This window comes from Thunnus thynnus, chromosome 13 (genome assembly GCF_963924715.1).
Source record: "Thunnus thynnus chromosome 13, fThuThy2.1, whole genome shotgun sequence".
Classification (NCBI taxonomy): domain Eukaryota; kingdom Metazoa; phylum Chordata; class Actinopteri; order Scombriformes; family Scombridae; genus Thunnus; species Thunnus thynnus.
This window is the reverse complement of record NC_089529.1, coordinates 11,882,066-11,895,845: the sequence shown is the minus strand read 5'-3', so window position 1 is coordinate 11,895,845 and position 13,780 is coordinate 11,882,066. Positions and strand designations below refer to the sequence as shown.

The 13,780-nt window shown below is 38.6% G+C and overlaps 1 protein-coding gene across 4 annotated transcripts in view; it reads left to right on the top strand.

The window, feature by feature from the left end:
- LOC137195512 (serine/threonine-protein kinase PAK 3) overlaps positions 1-13,780 on the top strand; it is a 47,229-nt gene that overhangs the window by 22,347 nt on the left and 11,102 nt on the right. For 3 of the 4 annotated variants that reach the window (XM_067607939.1, XM_067607940.1, XM_067607938.1), the window contains 6 exons: positions 6,000-6,193; positions 6,321-6,421; positions 8,430-8,583; positions 8,729-8,766; positions 12,134-12,196; positions 13,553-13,708. In XM_067607939.1, coding sequence (XP_067464040.1) covers positions 6,022-6,193; positions 6,321-6,421; positions 8,430-8,583; positions 8,729-8,766; positions 12,134-12,196; positions 13,553-13,708 — 684 coding nt within the window. In that variant the 5' untranslated portion in view covers positions 6,000-6,021. The remainder of the gene's footprint in view (positions 1-5,999; positions 6,194-6,320; positions 6,422-8,429; positions 8,584-8,728; positions 8,767-12,133; positions 12,197-13,552; positions 13,709-13,780) is intronic. The other variant, XM_067607941.1, reaches the window with a different exon arrangement.

Here is a 13,780-nt window from a genome sequence, read left to right as displayed (position 1 = left end):
CATAATAATAATTCTTATGCTGTAGTTACATTGTACAAATGAATAACATTTTCTTGGACTTATAATACTGTGACAGAAAATCAGTAGCATCAGTATCTTAATGCGTGATATAAAACAGGAACTTCTGTACTTACAGTGAACTCGACAACATTTAGTCTATGCTATGTTCTCGAGTTAATTACAGTTACACATCCCTGTCTCACCTGCCACCTGTTATAAGCAAACTGACAGTGTTACTGTCCCTTTCATGAACCAAACATTAGCAGCTGTATGCAAAGTAGAGTTACTGCAGACCAAACCAAATAGGTGGAGCCTCATCAAACAAAAACTTATATCAGAAATAGTTGTTTATGGTGCAGGAACAAGGTCACAGTCATTAATTAATTGTTAGACTGCTGTCATTGATGTTTTTGGAAACCACATGTTCAACATATTTATTTTTGCTTGGGCATATGTTATATGTGATACTATATAACTTCACAGCTCTGTTAAGAATACATTTGTCGAAGTCATCTGGAAATATTGACAGTGTTTGCAGTAACCTTGCATCAAAAATACAAATGTATTGCTCTGCAGTCATTTTAACATTTGTATTAAAATAAATCTTTAATTAGATTAGATGATTTCCTTGAAGATGCTTTGGCATGTTTGACCACACAAGCCTTTGATCTTGTGACCATAAACTCGTGTCCCTTTCAAATGGAGTCCTTTTTTAACAGAACTGAACTTGAGACGCCAAACTCCTCCCCCAACCCCCGTTTGAAATTAAAGGGAGCGATGGCATTGCATGGCATCTACATTGTGACCGAGTGTTTTATATTCTGACCTTGGGAGGCCAGCCATGTGAGAGCGGAGCATTTGTGCAGTAACATGTTGACATCTGTGTGCTGTCGGTTTGCAGCACTTTAATGTCTGGGTGAAGTGTCTGTGCTTTTTTGTGTTTTTCAAATTTTGTCCTTGTGTTGGTCTGGGAAGTCTGGGGATGAATTTATCTTTTGTGAAACAGTGAAAAACACAAAACACTTTTCAATCCAGTTTGTGATGAATTGTTTGCCTCTATTTTTTGCTCTTACTAACAAAGGAATAGGCTCACTTTTCTGGCTCACTGTTCAAAAAACAATCGGCTAACTTTTATGACTCACTCTTTAAAAAACAATCAGTTGACTTTACAGTGGCCAATACAGGTACAGTATGGACACCACTAAGTTAAAGGAAATAACAATAGTAACTGCAACACTGGAGAATCCCCTCTTCCTCCTTATCCTTTGAATGTCCTCTAGCTGTCCATCCCATCCAAGTAATCAGCATCCTTCAAAGAAGCGCAGCCAAAGCTAAAGCCAAGTCAAACAGAGAGCGTGTCCTAATCAGTGGCATGAAGAGCCGGGCTTATGGAGCCCTCCCCCCACTGCGGGGGCCATTACTGGGCCACCATGGGCTCAAGATTAGAGCCTTTTCCTGTGTTAGCCATTCAAATTCAGCATTAATGTTTGAAAGAGCAGAGAAAATGCCTGCTCTTCATGGATAGATTAATATTTTATGGAAGAGAAATGTGAAAACATCCCCAGTAATGTCTGAGTTGAGCTGGTGCGTCTGTGTGTTTTTTTTTAGACACTTGTACATTTCTATATCGCTGTCAAATGTCACATCCTACCAAAGCAAGCAGAGCAAAGGGAGGTTTGAGTGTAATTTTGACAAATTAGCATAACAAAGAAGGGAGGTCCACACAATAACAGATTAAGTAACTGAATCATTTATTAAAGATAACTCAACATAAACAGCCGTTACACATCTGCAGTTTTTGCTGTTTTACATTTTAACTGAATGACAGAACTTGGTCTCTTAATGATGCTTTTTTTCTACTTGTCTGGTGAAATATTTCAGCTTCAGAGAAGATTATCTTCAGTATCAGGCAAAAGACTTGCGTAGAGTTGATTTATAACGTGGAGAGACTAGCCTATGTGTTTCAGCAATAGGAGCTGCTTGTTTCAGGGACAGTGCGCTCACTGACTGCTTGCCTGCCTGTCAGTCTGCACAGTAAATAGGTCAGTGTTTTATGTGAATGAAGAAGCAGTAATGTCTGGGCCTCTATGAATCTGCCATCTTTAGCCGTCTGACTGCTCAGCAGAGCCGGAGGAGCCAGCAGTCGGTGATTAGCCAGATAGCCACACAGCAGAGAGGACTGGAGTCATTTAGGTTCCCTCGGTTTCCTAATGTATCCTTCACCTGGTTGCAGAGATTCTTGCTGTGCTCACAGTCTGCTGTTTGACACAGATATGACCACAGACCATTATATTATTCACTCTGCTCGCCAGTTGCAGTTGTTTACTTAAATGATCATTTATGAGCATGCGCTGTACCGTCACTGTTTTATGTAAGTGTGTTTTGTGTTGCATGCTCCCAAAAAGAACATGAATATCAAAAAAGATAAGGAGTACAGAGATTCACCCTCAACAAACCAAGTATAATTTTTATGTTTGAAGGATTCAGAACTTCATGTCATCTCGTTATTATTTGGTGTTGCAACCATTGATTTTTTTTCCTCTGTTTTGTTGACCAGATAGTGACCTGATTGATCAGATCCCTGTTACTGTTGTCATGTCCACATGTTCTCTGTGCATGACTGTAAAAGCTGTATGACATAGCTGTTAAGATGGGTTCACAAGATTATGTTAATGGATTAACAGAAGCATCAGTCACAGCTGCATTAGTAATGAAAAACTCTTTTTTTCTTTTGTTAAAGAAGTTCATATTGTTTTTAAGCTATATTTATGCTAGTTTGACTTTGTGGCAAAGGTTGAATGGTTCCATATGAAATCCACAACTTGCATTTTAAGTAAAACCTCAAAAGTATTATTGAAGCCATTCTTTGTAAATGTGGTGAAAATTGAAAGCTCAGATCTTCTTTTAAAGGTCAGTTCAACATGCAGTATTTCCTGTTGGAACACTATTTAGCCAAATACAGACCAAATAGTCACAATGACCCTTTAATTTAATTCTGGCTCATAGTGTCAAGTGGCACATAAGGCTTTTATGACATCCCACCATGTCGTTCTCATTGCCGTGACAACTTCCTGATGTTTTTTTCCTCCCAGGTGTTATGATAGCCATGTTGTCAGAAACTCCCTGCTGCTCTAGCATGTCAACATTGTGACATTCCTTTGCAAACAGCCAAGTTTCGCAGGGTTTTGCTGTTGGTGACATGCCTCACCTCCAACCTAAGAGAACCTGTTTGCTGCTGTTGTCTGGACTCCCATCTAGAACGAACCCAGCATGCTAGAAACTGCCAGCAGAGTCACCGCCACCACCAGTATATCTCATAAGATCCTGGAAATAACCAGCTCTCAGTTGTTGCTAGAAGTTGTTAGAAATGTACTAATACATTTAGATCATGGTCAAAGTTTCTCTGTAGCTGTCTGGTTGTACTGAAATAGTTTGTGCTGTCCAGCTAAGCTAGATCAACATGTAACTATTATTACTATAGTTAACCAATCTGTCAAGAATGAGTGACCTTTTTCATAAATCTGTCTTGGGAAAGGGAAATACGGTACTTTCTCATGCATGCAAATGATGAAATCTCAATCTGAAAATGAGCTGAAGTATTTTTTAGTTTTTATCTTGCATGTTCCAGACTCCTTTGTGGTTGCCACTCTTACACTTGTATCCATGACATTGTGACCAAGATAAAAATAAACACACAGTACTGCTTACAGCTCCAATATTATTATCATTTTGCAAAGTGAAACAAAATTATTTTTATTCTCATCACATCACCAGCAGAGAGGAACAGAAAACACTGTCCGACTCATTAGAAAACATCAAGATTATTTTGGTAGTCTTTTATCTTAGACCAACGTTTGATCTTCAAGACTTTTTCACATAATAAGGATTCTCAAATGTTTTGTAGTCTGGTTTTTTATGAATAAAACATTAGAATCAACCTAATTACACATTAATGTATATTGGTAATGTCATCCAAGGGAAGGAAAAACTGTTAAACTAGATGAGACACTGTTCAGACTCAATCAAGTTAAATGTGTACATAAACCTTTAGTTCCCCAGTTAGAAAAGAAGGAATTTAAGTTTAATTGTTTTAACCTTTTTTGAGGCTCATCAGTTAATTATAGAATTGTTTACTGATTCTTGTGTTTACTGACACAAGAATCACTGCAGAGTTATAAAGACAGTAAACACAATCTGAGAGATTGTTAAGTATTGGGCCCTGTTGTCCTGTTCAAACAAGTTAATGAGGAAATGACACATTAGTGAAAAATGAGTCTCACGTGAAGACAAATATCATTTCTAAGATTTGAGGCAGCTAAAGGGAAAGCACCGAGGTCTTGTGTAATAATGCTGTTGCTGTAGAAATATCTGATTAAATCATGGCTTCTTATCATGTTACATCTTTCTGCTAATCTAATTCCTACACTCAAAACCAGTTCTTTCGGGAAGTTAACAAAGAAAAGAAAAGAAAAGAAAAGAAAAGGGTGTAACCAACCAGATCTTGTCTTGTGCAGGAGATGGTTATGTAAAATTGTAAAAGGCCACTGTGAAGGCACATGTGTGATTTGTCAGAGGCAGTGCACACTGTGTAAGAGCTGAGGAGTGGTCTTTGTTTGCTAATGTAGGTCTCCACTAAGGGGGTGGCATTGATGGCCTGCTTTCTGGGACGGTTGTGCTGCACATCACATGATGGGCTTGGCCTCAGGGTGAGGCAGTGAAGGAGTCTAACATGGTAGTGGGATGAGTAGATGGAAGATGAGGGGATAAGTGATGGGAACGTTTCCTCTTGCCAGCTTCTTTTAGAGTCAACTCCTCTTTCACAGCTGAACAGACCCACTGAACATCAGACTCCATCTCGGTACCAAATACAACATTTAGCCTATTTCAATAAGGAGAAATACCCTGGAAACGCGCTTCATTAATATTCTTTTTTTCACATCACAACAACAGTTTCAGGAGTTTCGTATTATTCTAAATCTAAATAATATCTGCTATGGAAAGTGTCAGTAATGTATGACTGCAAAGATCTATTTCATCAGAAGTTTCCAGATCTGCAGCCAGTGCTGCTGGAACAGGACTCCTTGTGTTACAATGAAATAGGCCAAAGCTCAGAATACTTTGAAACTGTAACTAAGAGTCTCCCGTTAGATCTGATATGCAGCTATTGAGTCTTGATCTGGCTTTGTCACATTCACATTACCCCAGTTCTGCTGCTTCAGTAACCATCCGCAGAGAAAAGAAATCCACCTCGTCCTCTGCATCTGTACCAGGGCTGTCACAATATCAGATTTTCATTACATGATTATTGTGGCCAAAAGAATTCATGATAACAACATTATCGCAATATCTAGGAAACTTTTTTTTAAAAACAACACTATCAGTCAAATCATCTTTAACTTTGCTTATTGTGTGTTTCGTCTCTTTTCTGGCAAATGAATTATACTGAAAATACGAGTGTAGGGAGGTGGAGAGAGAGTCTGTAACCATAACTCTACAAAAGCGCACATAAAGAAGAATTACACTTAATGGATAGTGAAAAGGCAACCAGATGAAGTGATAAACAAAAGATCCACAATGTGTGTGTGTGTGTGTGTATGAAACAGAAAACGGAGAACATAAAGAAACAGATATGATTTAAGAGGCTCTAGATTATTTACACAATATTATCATACATGTATTATTAACATGATATCAATATTTTATTTTTTAAATATCACGGTTATCGTCAATACCGGTATATCGCGACACCCCTATTCGGTACATCACTGGCCTGATTAGAGCCCACCTTTAGCAGTATTCTGTGTATGTGTGTAATCACACACACACAAGTAAAAACTCTTGTGACTGCTGTAATAGTGGGCTAACTAAGTACAAATCAAAATTAAAGGTCATTATGATTGATGCCTCAAGAAGGATTTTGTAACCTTTCGCACCTGCCTCAGTCTCTACTGATCCATACCCACACTGAACTCTTCCATCACTTTCTTTCTCTCTCCCAGGACATTGTGAGTGCTACTAAAGATGTCTGATAGTGTTGATATTGAAGAGAAACCACCAGCCCCTCCCTTGAGAATGAACAGTAGTTCCCGAGACTCTTCATCACTGAATCACGCCTCTAAACCGCTTCCAATGGCTCCAGAAGAGAAAAACAAGAAGGTCCGCCTGCGCTCCATCTTCCCCGGGGGAGACAAGAGTGAGTATCCCTCTCCACATGCCGCCTTTATGCTGAACCCTGCATTGACTCGCTTGTAATTTACTAGTTTACTGTGTATGAAACATCAGAAATCAGCCTGTAATCATTCTTTGTTTGACTCCTGTAGCAAACAAGAAGAAGGAGAAGGAACGTCCTGAGATATCCCTACCCTCAGACTTTGAACACACCATTCATGTTGGCTTTGATGCTGTAACAGGAGAATTCACAGTGAGTATCTCTTTCACTGAACAATCAGGCATATAAACAAGGACTGATGTGTTGCTAAAATTCCCCTCCCATCTGAAAGCAAAGTCCCAGACACGCTTTTCTAAAATCACAATTCCCTGAGGTGATAGAGTCAACTAATAATATATTTTCCTCCACATAAAGTTGGTAATACGAGTGACTTGAATGACAATCACTCTATCTCCCATATCAAGTGAAACCTGCACAGGAATCCTTGAGTGTTTCTCAGTAAATTACATTTTATCTGCAGTTTCAGTTTGCAGTAGATGTTTTATTCTTGCTCAAGTCTCAAGCTGAGAGTTACAATACCATGAAACACTATTTCTTTCTTTTATTTTCTGTCTTTACCCTGAATATGATTCAGTCTTTTTGTCAGTCGTTTATATAGAAAAGGCCTAAAATTTCTTGATTTTGTACTTTATCAAATCCAAACCAGCAGGAATTCTAAGAAGATCTAGTATATGAGGAAGAAAAACTATAGACTTATATGTTTGATATGCACACATCTTGAAATATGCAGTTAGTGAACAGTGTGGTTCAAAGCGTTAGCCCCAAACCAAAGCTTTTAAAGCATCTAATGTTCAGTTTTTGTAAAGCCTGTTTTCACAGAGATGTTTTTCCACTCTGTGGTAATTTTGTTTTGCGGTTGAACTTATCGTATTAAGTTGAGCTCATGATATTGTTTTCCTTAAATAATGAATATGGTAAGCTACCCTTAAGGAGATCCTCTGTGATTTGACATCATCTAATAAACAATGAAAACATATTAACAGATGTTTACATAGTGTGAATGTTATGCTGTAAATGAAATTGACCATAATAACATAATATAGGAACCATAATAACAAGGTAAAACATGAACCTGAAATGGTTTTCTAGTCTACTCGTCTTAGTTTAGGTCTGAGAGAAATAATCTTTTCAATTAAAAGATCCTCCTGCATTCTTCATCACCTTCCTTTGGTTTATTAATCTGCAGAACAGCTAGATGGAAAGCTTTTTACATTCGGGAATATGTAATTTAGTCTATTTAATTACACAATACTCAATCCATTTGGTCAGGAACAAACAGTTCCTTGTTTGTTTGACAAGCTGTGTGCCTGTGTGACACATAGAGCCACATTAATACAGTTGTAAACCACTTTGATTTAACCTCTTTCTTGGCTTTCTGAAAGGAAACAGTATGTTACTGTTGACTTGCTTCTTCATCCCCCTCCAAATATCATCTTATTCTGTGGCCCTGAAACCACTGCTTCTGCTGCAGAACAGTAGACTATTTTTCAACAGTTCTGAGTATTGCTTTAATTGTAAAAATATGCACAAGTTTACAAAGTTTTGAATGAAATCCATTGTTGAAGGACATTTAGTCCCCATAAAAGACTCAATGTCCTTCAACAGGCATTAAAACATGTAACACATAGCCTTACAAAATGTGGTCTTGCCTTAAAATAAGAGTTAATAAGAGAGAAATCAGATAAATACACTCATTTGCTTACTTCCCGAGAGTAAGACGAGACAATCAATACTATCCGTATCTGTGTGTTGAATATAAAGCTACAACAAGTGGCTGATTAACTAGGCTTAGTATAAAGAATGGACACAGTGGAAAACAGCTAGCCTGCTCTCTTTGAAGGCACCTCTAAAGCTCATATGTAACCTCGGCTCCAGCCTGATTTTCTGGTTCTAAAAACTGACAAGATTTGCAAGTTCATGAAAACATCCTAATAACCTGTCGTACAAGTTTAGATCTCACCACACACCAAATCTCTGGAAGTTAGACTTCATTTCTATATGATTAGAGCAAGCAATGTGTTTCACATAAAAAAACCTGTGTTACAACAGAAACACACATTTTTCAAAAGTTTCCTGCTGTGATTGCTGTTACTGTTGACAACTGACTCTTTTACCTCCTGGCAAAAAGTTGAATATTGTAGCTGAAATCTTACATTTCACTTCAGAGCTTTTAACATTTGACCTCTGTCTGTCTGTGCAGGGTATTCCAGAGCAGTGGGCGCGGCTCCTACAGACCTCAAACATCACTAAGCTGGAGCAGAAGAAGAACCCACAGGCTGTGTTGGATGTTTTAAAGTTCTACGACTCCAAAGAGACCGTCAACAACCAGAAATACATGAGCTTCACCTCGGGAGGTAAGCAGCCCCAAAATACTGATAAAATGAAACAAAAATGACAAATATAATAAGCAAAATACATTTCATGTTAATTTTCTTGTCCGTGTATGTACAAAAACCTTCCAGTATGCCGTCTCTATAAGAATGTTTCTTCCTTTTTCAGACAAGTCGGCACATGGGTACATAGCAGCAAACACTCTGGTGAGTTATTTTATATTTACACTTACTTTGGTTAGTGTTGGTTAATTTCTTAACATTATTATTAAGAATATTTGATACTTAAGAAAACATTATAAAATGATGATCTTACAAAATAAATATCGGTTCATAACTAACTGTTAACTACAATTTAATGCTCAACTTAATTATGATGCTGTTAATTAAACATGCACCTTTTTGTTGGAGGTGGCACCTCTGTCTGTTCTATTAAGAATTTTATTGCTGCACTGCACATCTTGACCTCCCCAGACTAATTATCGTAAAAAACTACAATTGCAAATCAAACCCATCTCTGGTCTTTAGCCGTGCACTATCACTGTCATAATTCACTGCTGGGGAAAATCTCTCAACTTCAAGTAAAATATGGAGTGAAATATATTTCTTCATGATTTATATAGCTGTGTAATAACTGAACAGGTAAGTTGCAACATTATGTGGCGTTTTTCATCATCTTGATCCTGATAGCAATTACGCCTCTCTGACTACACTGCAGTAAATCTTTCTCACTTTACTCTCATTTGCTCTGTCTGGGACTTTCTGGGATAGACTGTTACTTTCAGGCACGCTCGTTTCACACAGACTTTTCCCTCTAATGGGTAAAATATGTGTGTTTCCCTCTAGAAACTCACTGCCCTCACTATGTGGCATAATAATGCCCTGATTTTTTTCATACACGCCAATCAGTTTGCACAGAAACTGTGACTGCTGTGAGAGCTACTGCTGCTCATTGTTTATTTTTCCAATCTACTTAATCAGATTTTGAAATACCCATAGAGGAGCTTCACTGGAGGCTCAACTGCATCTAGAAGGGCTCCCGCTGTGCTGACCTCATTCCTGGCTTTGACCATAGTAATCTATGCTTTGAATGCCTTGGCCTGTACAAGCTCAGCCGGGTGAAGAAGTGGAGTCTCAAGTCTGTTCAGTGGGATTCACTCCCCCCAGGCAAACTACACTGGAATCCCTTCATGCAGGGCTTGTTGCTTGAAAGAGCCCTTTGCCAGTGAAGGGCAAGTGGGTGTGGCAGTGAGGCTAAGAGGTTATGCGTGCTCAGTGAGGGTATTTGAGAGCATCTCACTTGGACTGTCACAGTTGTCCACAGCCTGCAGAGGTGACTCAGCTATTAGCTACAGTGCCACAGATTGGGGCGCACTGTCTAAGGAAAGCACAAACTGCAGGGGAGTTGCCAAAAAATTGGTCTATAGAAGAAAACTGTCTCATTTCTGAGAGACAGTAACACACCATGAACTTCCTGACTCTCTGTTAGATTATTTTGAACACCAACTTTGACTGCCCTGCAATGCAGGTAAATATCTGAGAATCGGTGTGTTTTTTTTTTTCCTAAGCAGCTTATTTCCTCTTCTATGCTTTGTCACCTGCTACTGTTCATGTTGATCCTGCTGCCATCTTGCCTTGTCATCAAGGATTAAGAAATAGAACCCTTTTAAGCCATTTTCCCATAAGTGAGGTGAAAAAGAGATGACTATCCACTGGCCATATTGTGAGATCTCTGGTCATTAATTAACCTTCCATTTTAGGTCGAGCAATTACCCAACTTTGTACCTTGACCTTAGCTCAGTGTGCATTTATAACTGTGGGTATTAGCGCTACAGACACTGTGTTGCATCCGAATTCAGAACAAAAAAGTCACAAGTGAATTGTAAATTCTTGGTAAGAAATTATAAATTTTTCTTCCTTTGCTTAATGTCCAGATTATAGATTTCCATGAGATTTGTTGGCAGGAAACAACCACTTTCCAGATTGCTTTTATATAAACTGAATGAAGATGAAACTGTTGAAAAAAATCTTCAATAGATTACTTTTTATCAGGAATATTACATTTTTTCTATGTTTTAGATGTTGGTAAAACCTCATTTTAAAAGACAATGGCAGTGTCTCAGGATCAGCTATGTTGCCTCTTTTGGTCCTTCTGCTTTAAGTGATCAATAATTTGGTTAGTTTTTCCATCCTGGTGTAACATGTGAGGAGTTTCCCCTGTTTAGTCACTAGATAAGACACATAAGATAAATAATATCTCATTTTATATTAGTTCCACCATCTAGGAGGTCCTGGGAATTCCTGAGTTAGACCACAGGACTCAACCCACTCGGCCACTGATCATAGCTACAATCACAGCATTAGCAGCTTATTTGATTATCAGTAGTGCTTGACATTTCATCTCTTGTGTGTTGTTGACGTTACAGTTCAGCTTTATAGGATCCATCATGGTTGGTGCATGGATGCCAAGGTGTTTTACTATTCTGCTTTAACCTGGAGGTTCATAATTAATTGTGGTGGATTTGAAGATGCTAGATGTTTATTTCATACAGGTCTGCTGTGCTCACACAATACATCCTGTCATGCTTATTAGTAAACAGGGAAACAGTGGAATAATTATATGAAATATATAGTATGTATATATAAATTTAATAATCTTGGGATTATCATTGATGTTTATATACAGTAGAAGCTCTGTATGAGGTTTTAATTCAAATTGTGTTAGTTCAGTCAGGTCTAAAAGCCCCATGGCTCTAAAATTGTTAGTTGTTAGTCATATTTGTTTGTTTGTTGCATCCCCACATTTACACTTCATTGCAATTGGCTTGATTGATGTGTAAGCTACAACTCAATGTAACGTTTATTATGAGCTGTAACTCATTACAAAGATTTATAGTATAATGTAACATGAATCCATTATGATCATTAGTAGCAAGTATCCAAAATAACACTAAAATACATAAAGCAAAAATGAATTAAGATTATATGCAGCACATCATAAAAGCCCTACTTGCTATATGATGATGTAATGGTTGTTAAGTGACATCAGTGTAAAAGCACTGAAACCAAACTTACGTCATGTGGCCATTTGCAGTAATAAATATCATGACTGTTCATCTCTCTAGCTGTCAACTTAAATATCACAACAGTGTGTTGTAGAGATATATTTTTATTGGTTTCAATAAGGATGTCAAGTCCTATAAAGCAAAACAAACAAGTACAGTGGAAAAGATAGCTAATCCTAAATTTTAACACATCTGTCTGTATGTGACGGGTGCTTGTGTGTCAGACAGAGGTGGAAGTTATTGTCCAAGCGGAAGCTGATTAAAATAACTTTTTATCACATGAAATCTGATGAGAGAGGAGAAGTCAGGGACAGTCCTCATGTGGCATGATTAGTCTCTATCATGTCCTGTCTTCATGCTGTATGTTCAGGGGACAATTTACGGACCTCATGTCCATCCCTCAGTAGCGTACCCCTGCCCTCCCCCCTTCCCCCTAAAGTCCACTTACTCTTAAACATTGTGTGGGTTTGTTTTGAGTAAATCCTCCCATTTTCAACCTTCACATTCAGAACCGACTGCTGTCATCTGGGCCTCCTGTCAGCCTTAGAACCTGCAGCGCATTATTTGACAAGGTAACTCCTCCATATTACTTTCCACATAATGTATCTCTGCATTGGCTTTCAAGCTAAATTCAACTATTTGATCTCCTAATTTTTGAATATGCCAACTGGCTAATGCAAAATGCATACAAATATCTGATTTTAAGAGGCATCATCACTCTCTGTATCGAATTTTCACGGGGGGTCTGATTTGATGTTACAGATGTATTTATTATCTTCCACAAGGAATAGACCGTCTCTGAAATGGCAGGACAGGGGCGCATGCCACAGAGGGTTGTGATGACTGTCAAACTGCATGTATGAGCTCATATTCCTTACAATTTGATCCACATTTCCAATAATGTGCCTGTAACTTCATCACCATTGTAGACATTACCGCATGGCTCTGTAAAACAGAAACACATGGCTTTGCTTACAGATAGCCAGACACTCATTTCTGCACTGCAGTCTTTGCCAGGCCCATCTTGGAGCAGGTCAGCAGGCCCAGTATGTCTGAATGAAGGACTGGGACTTTCTTCAGCCAGACCTTTTCCCTTTAATAACTAGAGCTATGCTGCACTGCTTCATTTATGCATGACCAGACTGGAAATGGACAAAATGTTTCCATTCCATAAGAGGAAGATGATCCAAGGCAAGCAGAATTTTTGGATGGGGGGAAATAAAGGCCGAGCATTAGACATAACAAATATGTCTGCGGCATATTAATCACACTTGTTAAAAGGCATCTTGCATATCGAGGGGATGTCTACAGTTCATCACCATATTGCACATTACTGCAATGTTGCAGCATGTTTTATCCTATAGCACAGTTAAATATAGAACAGTTTGTTCCCACTTAAAAATTCATTCTCATCAGTGGTTCATGGCACACCTGACCCGACCCCTCACCTCAGAATCCCTTAGATGAACTGCACTGAATGGCACCTCACTCTTTCTTTTAACACTTGTCTCTTTAGCTCTCACTTGACATAATGTTTTCCTCTGCTATTGACAGAACTGCTCCTGACAATTTAACCCTTTTTTTGCACAATATCACTACAGATTAACTGTATTTTGTTGACGTCAAACATTTGTGCTTATTTTTGTAACAACTTTTGGAATCACGTGTTTAATGATGTGGTGCATTTTTACTCTCCAGTAATCTGTATCTGTTATATGGTGATAGTGGATTAAAAAATGTATTCACTATCTCTAGAGCACTAACTGGACAGAACTCAAATTCTGTACATGGCTAATTTGAGGTTTGCAGGCTGAAAATAATATTTGAGTTAAATTTGTGGAAAAATATGAGGATCTGCACCCACTCTTTCCATTCCATGCTGCTACATGTCACATGCATCCACACTTATTTTCTTATCTACCCTCCAGGGTGCCAAAACATCATCGTCAGAGCCCCCAATCGCTCCGCCTGTGTCAGAGGAGGAGGATGAGGAGGAAGAGGAAGAGGAGGAGGAGGAGGAAGAGGAGGATGATGACGATGAACTGCCCCCGGTCATTGCGCCTCGGCCCGAGCACACCAAATCTGTAAGTTTTACGGCAACATTAAAGAACTCATTCTGCTGCGGTTGCAATCCCATCTGCATATCTTTGACTGCT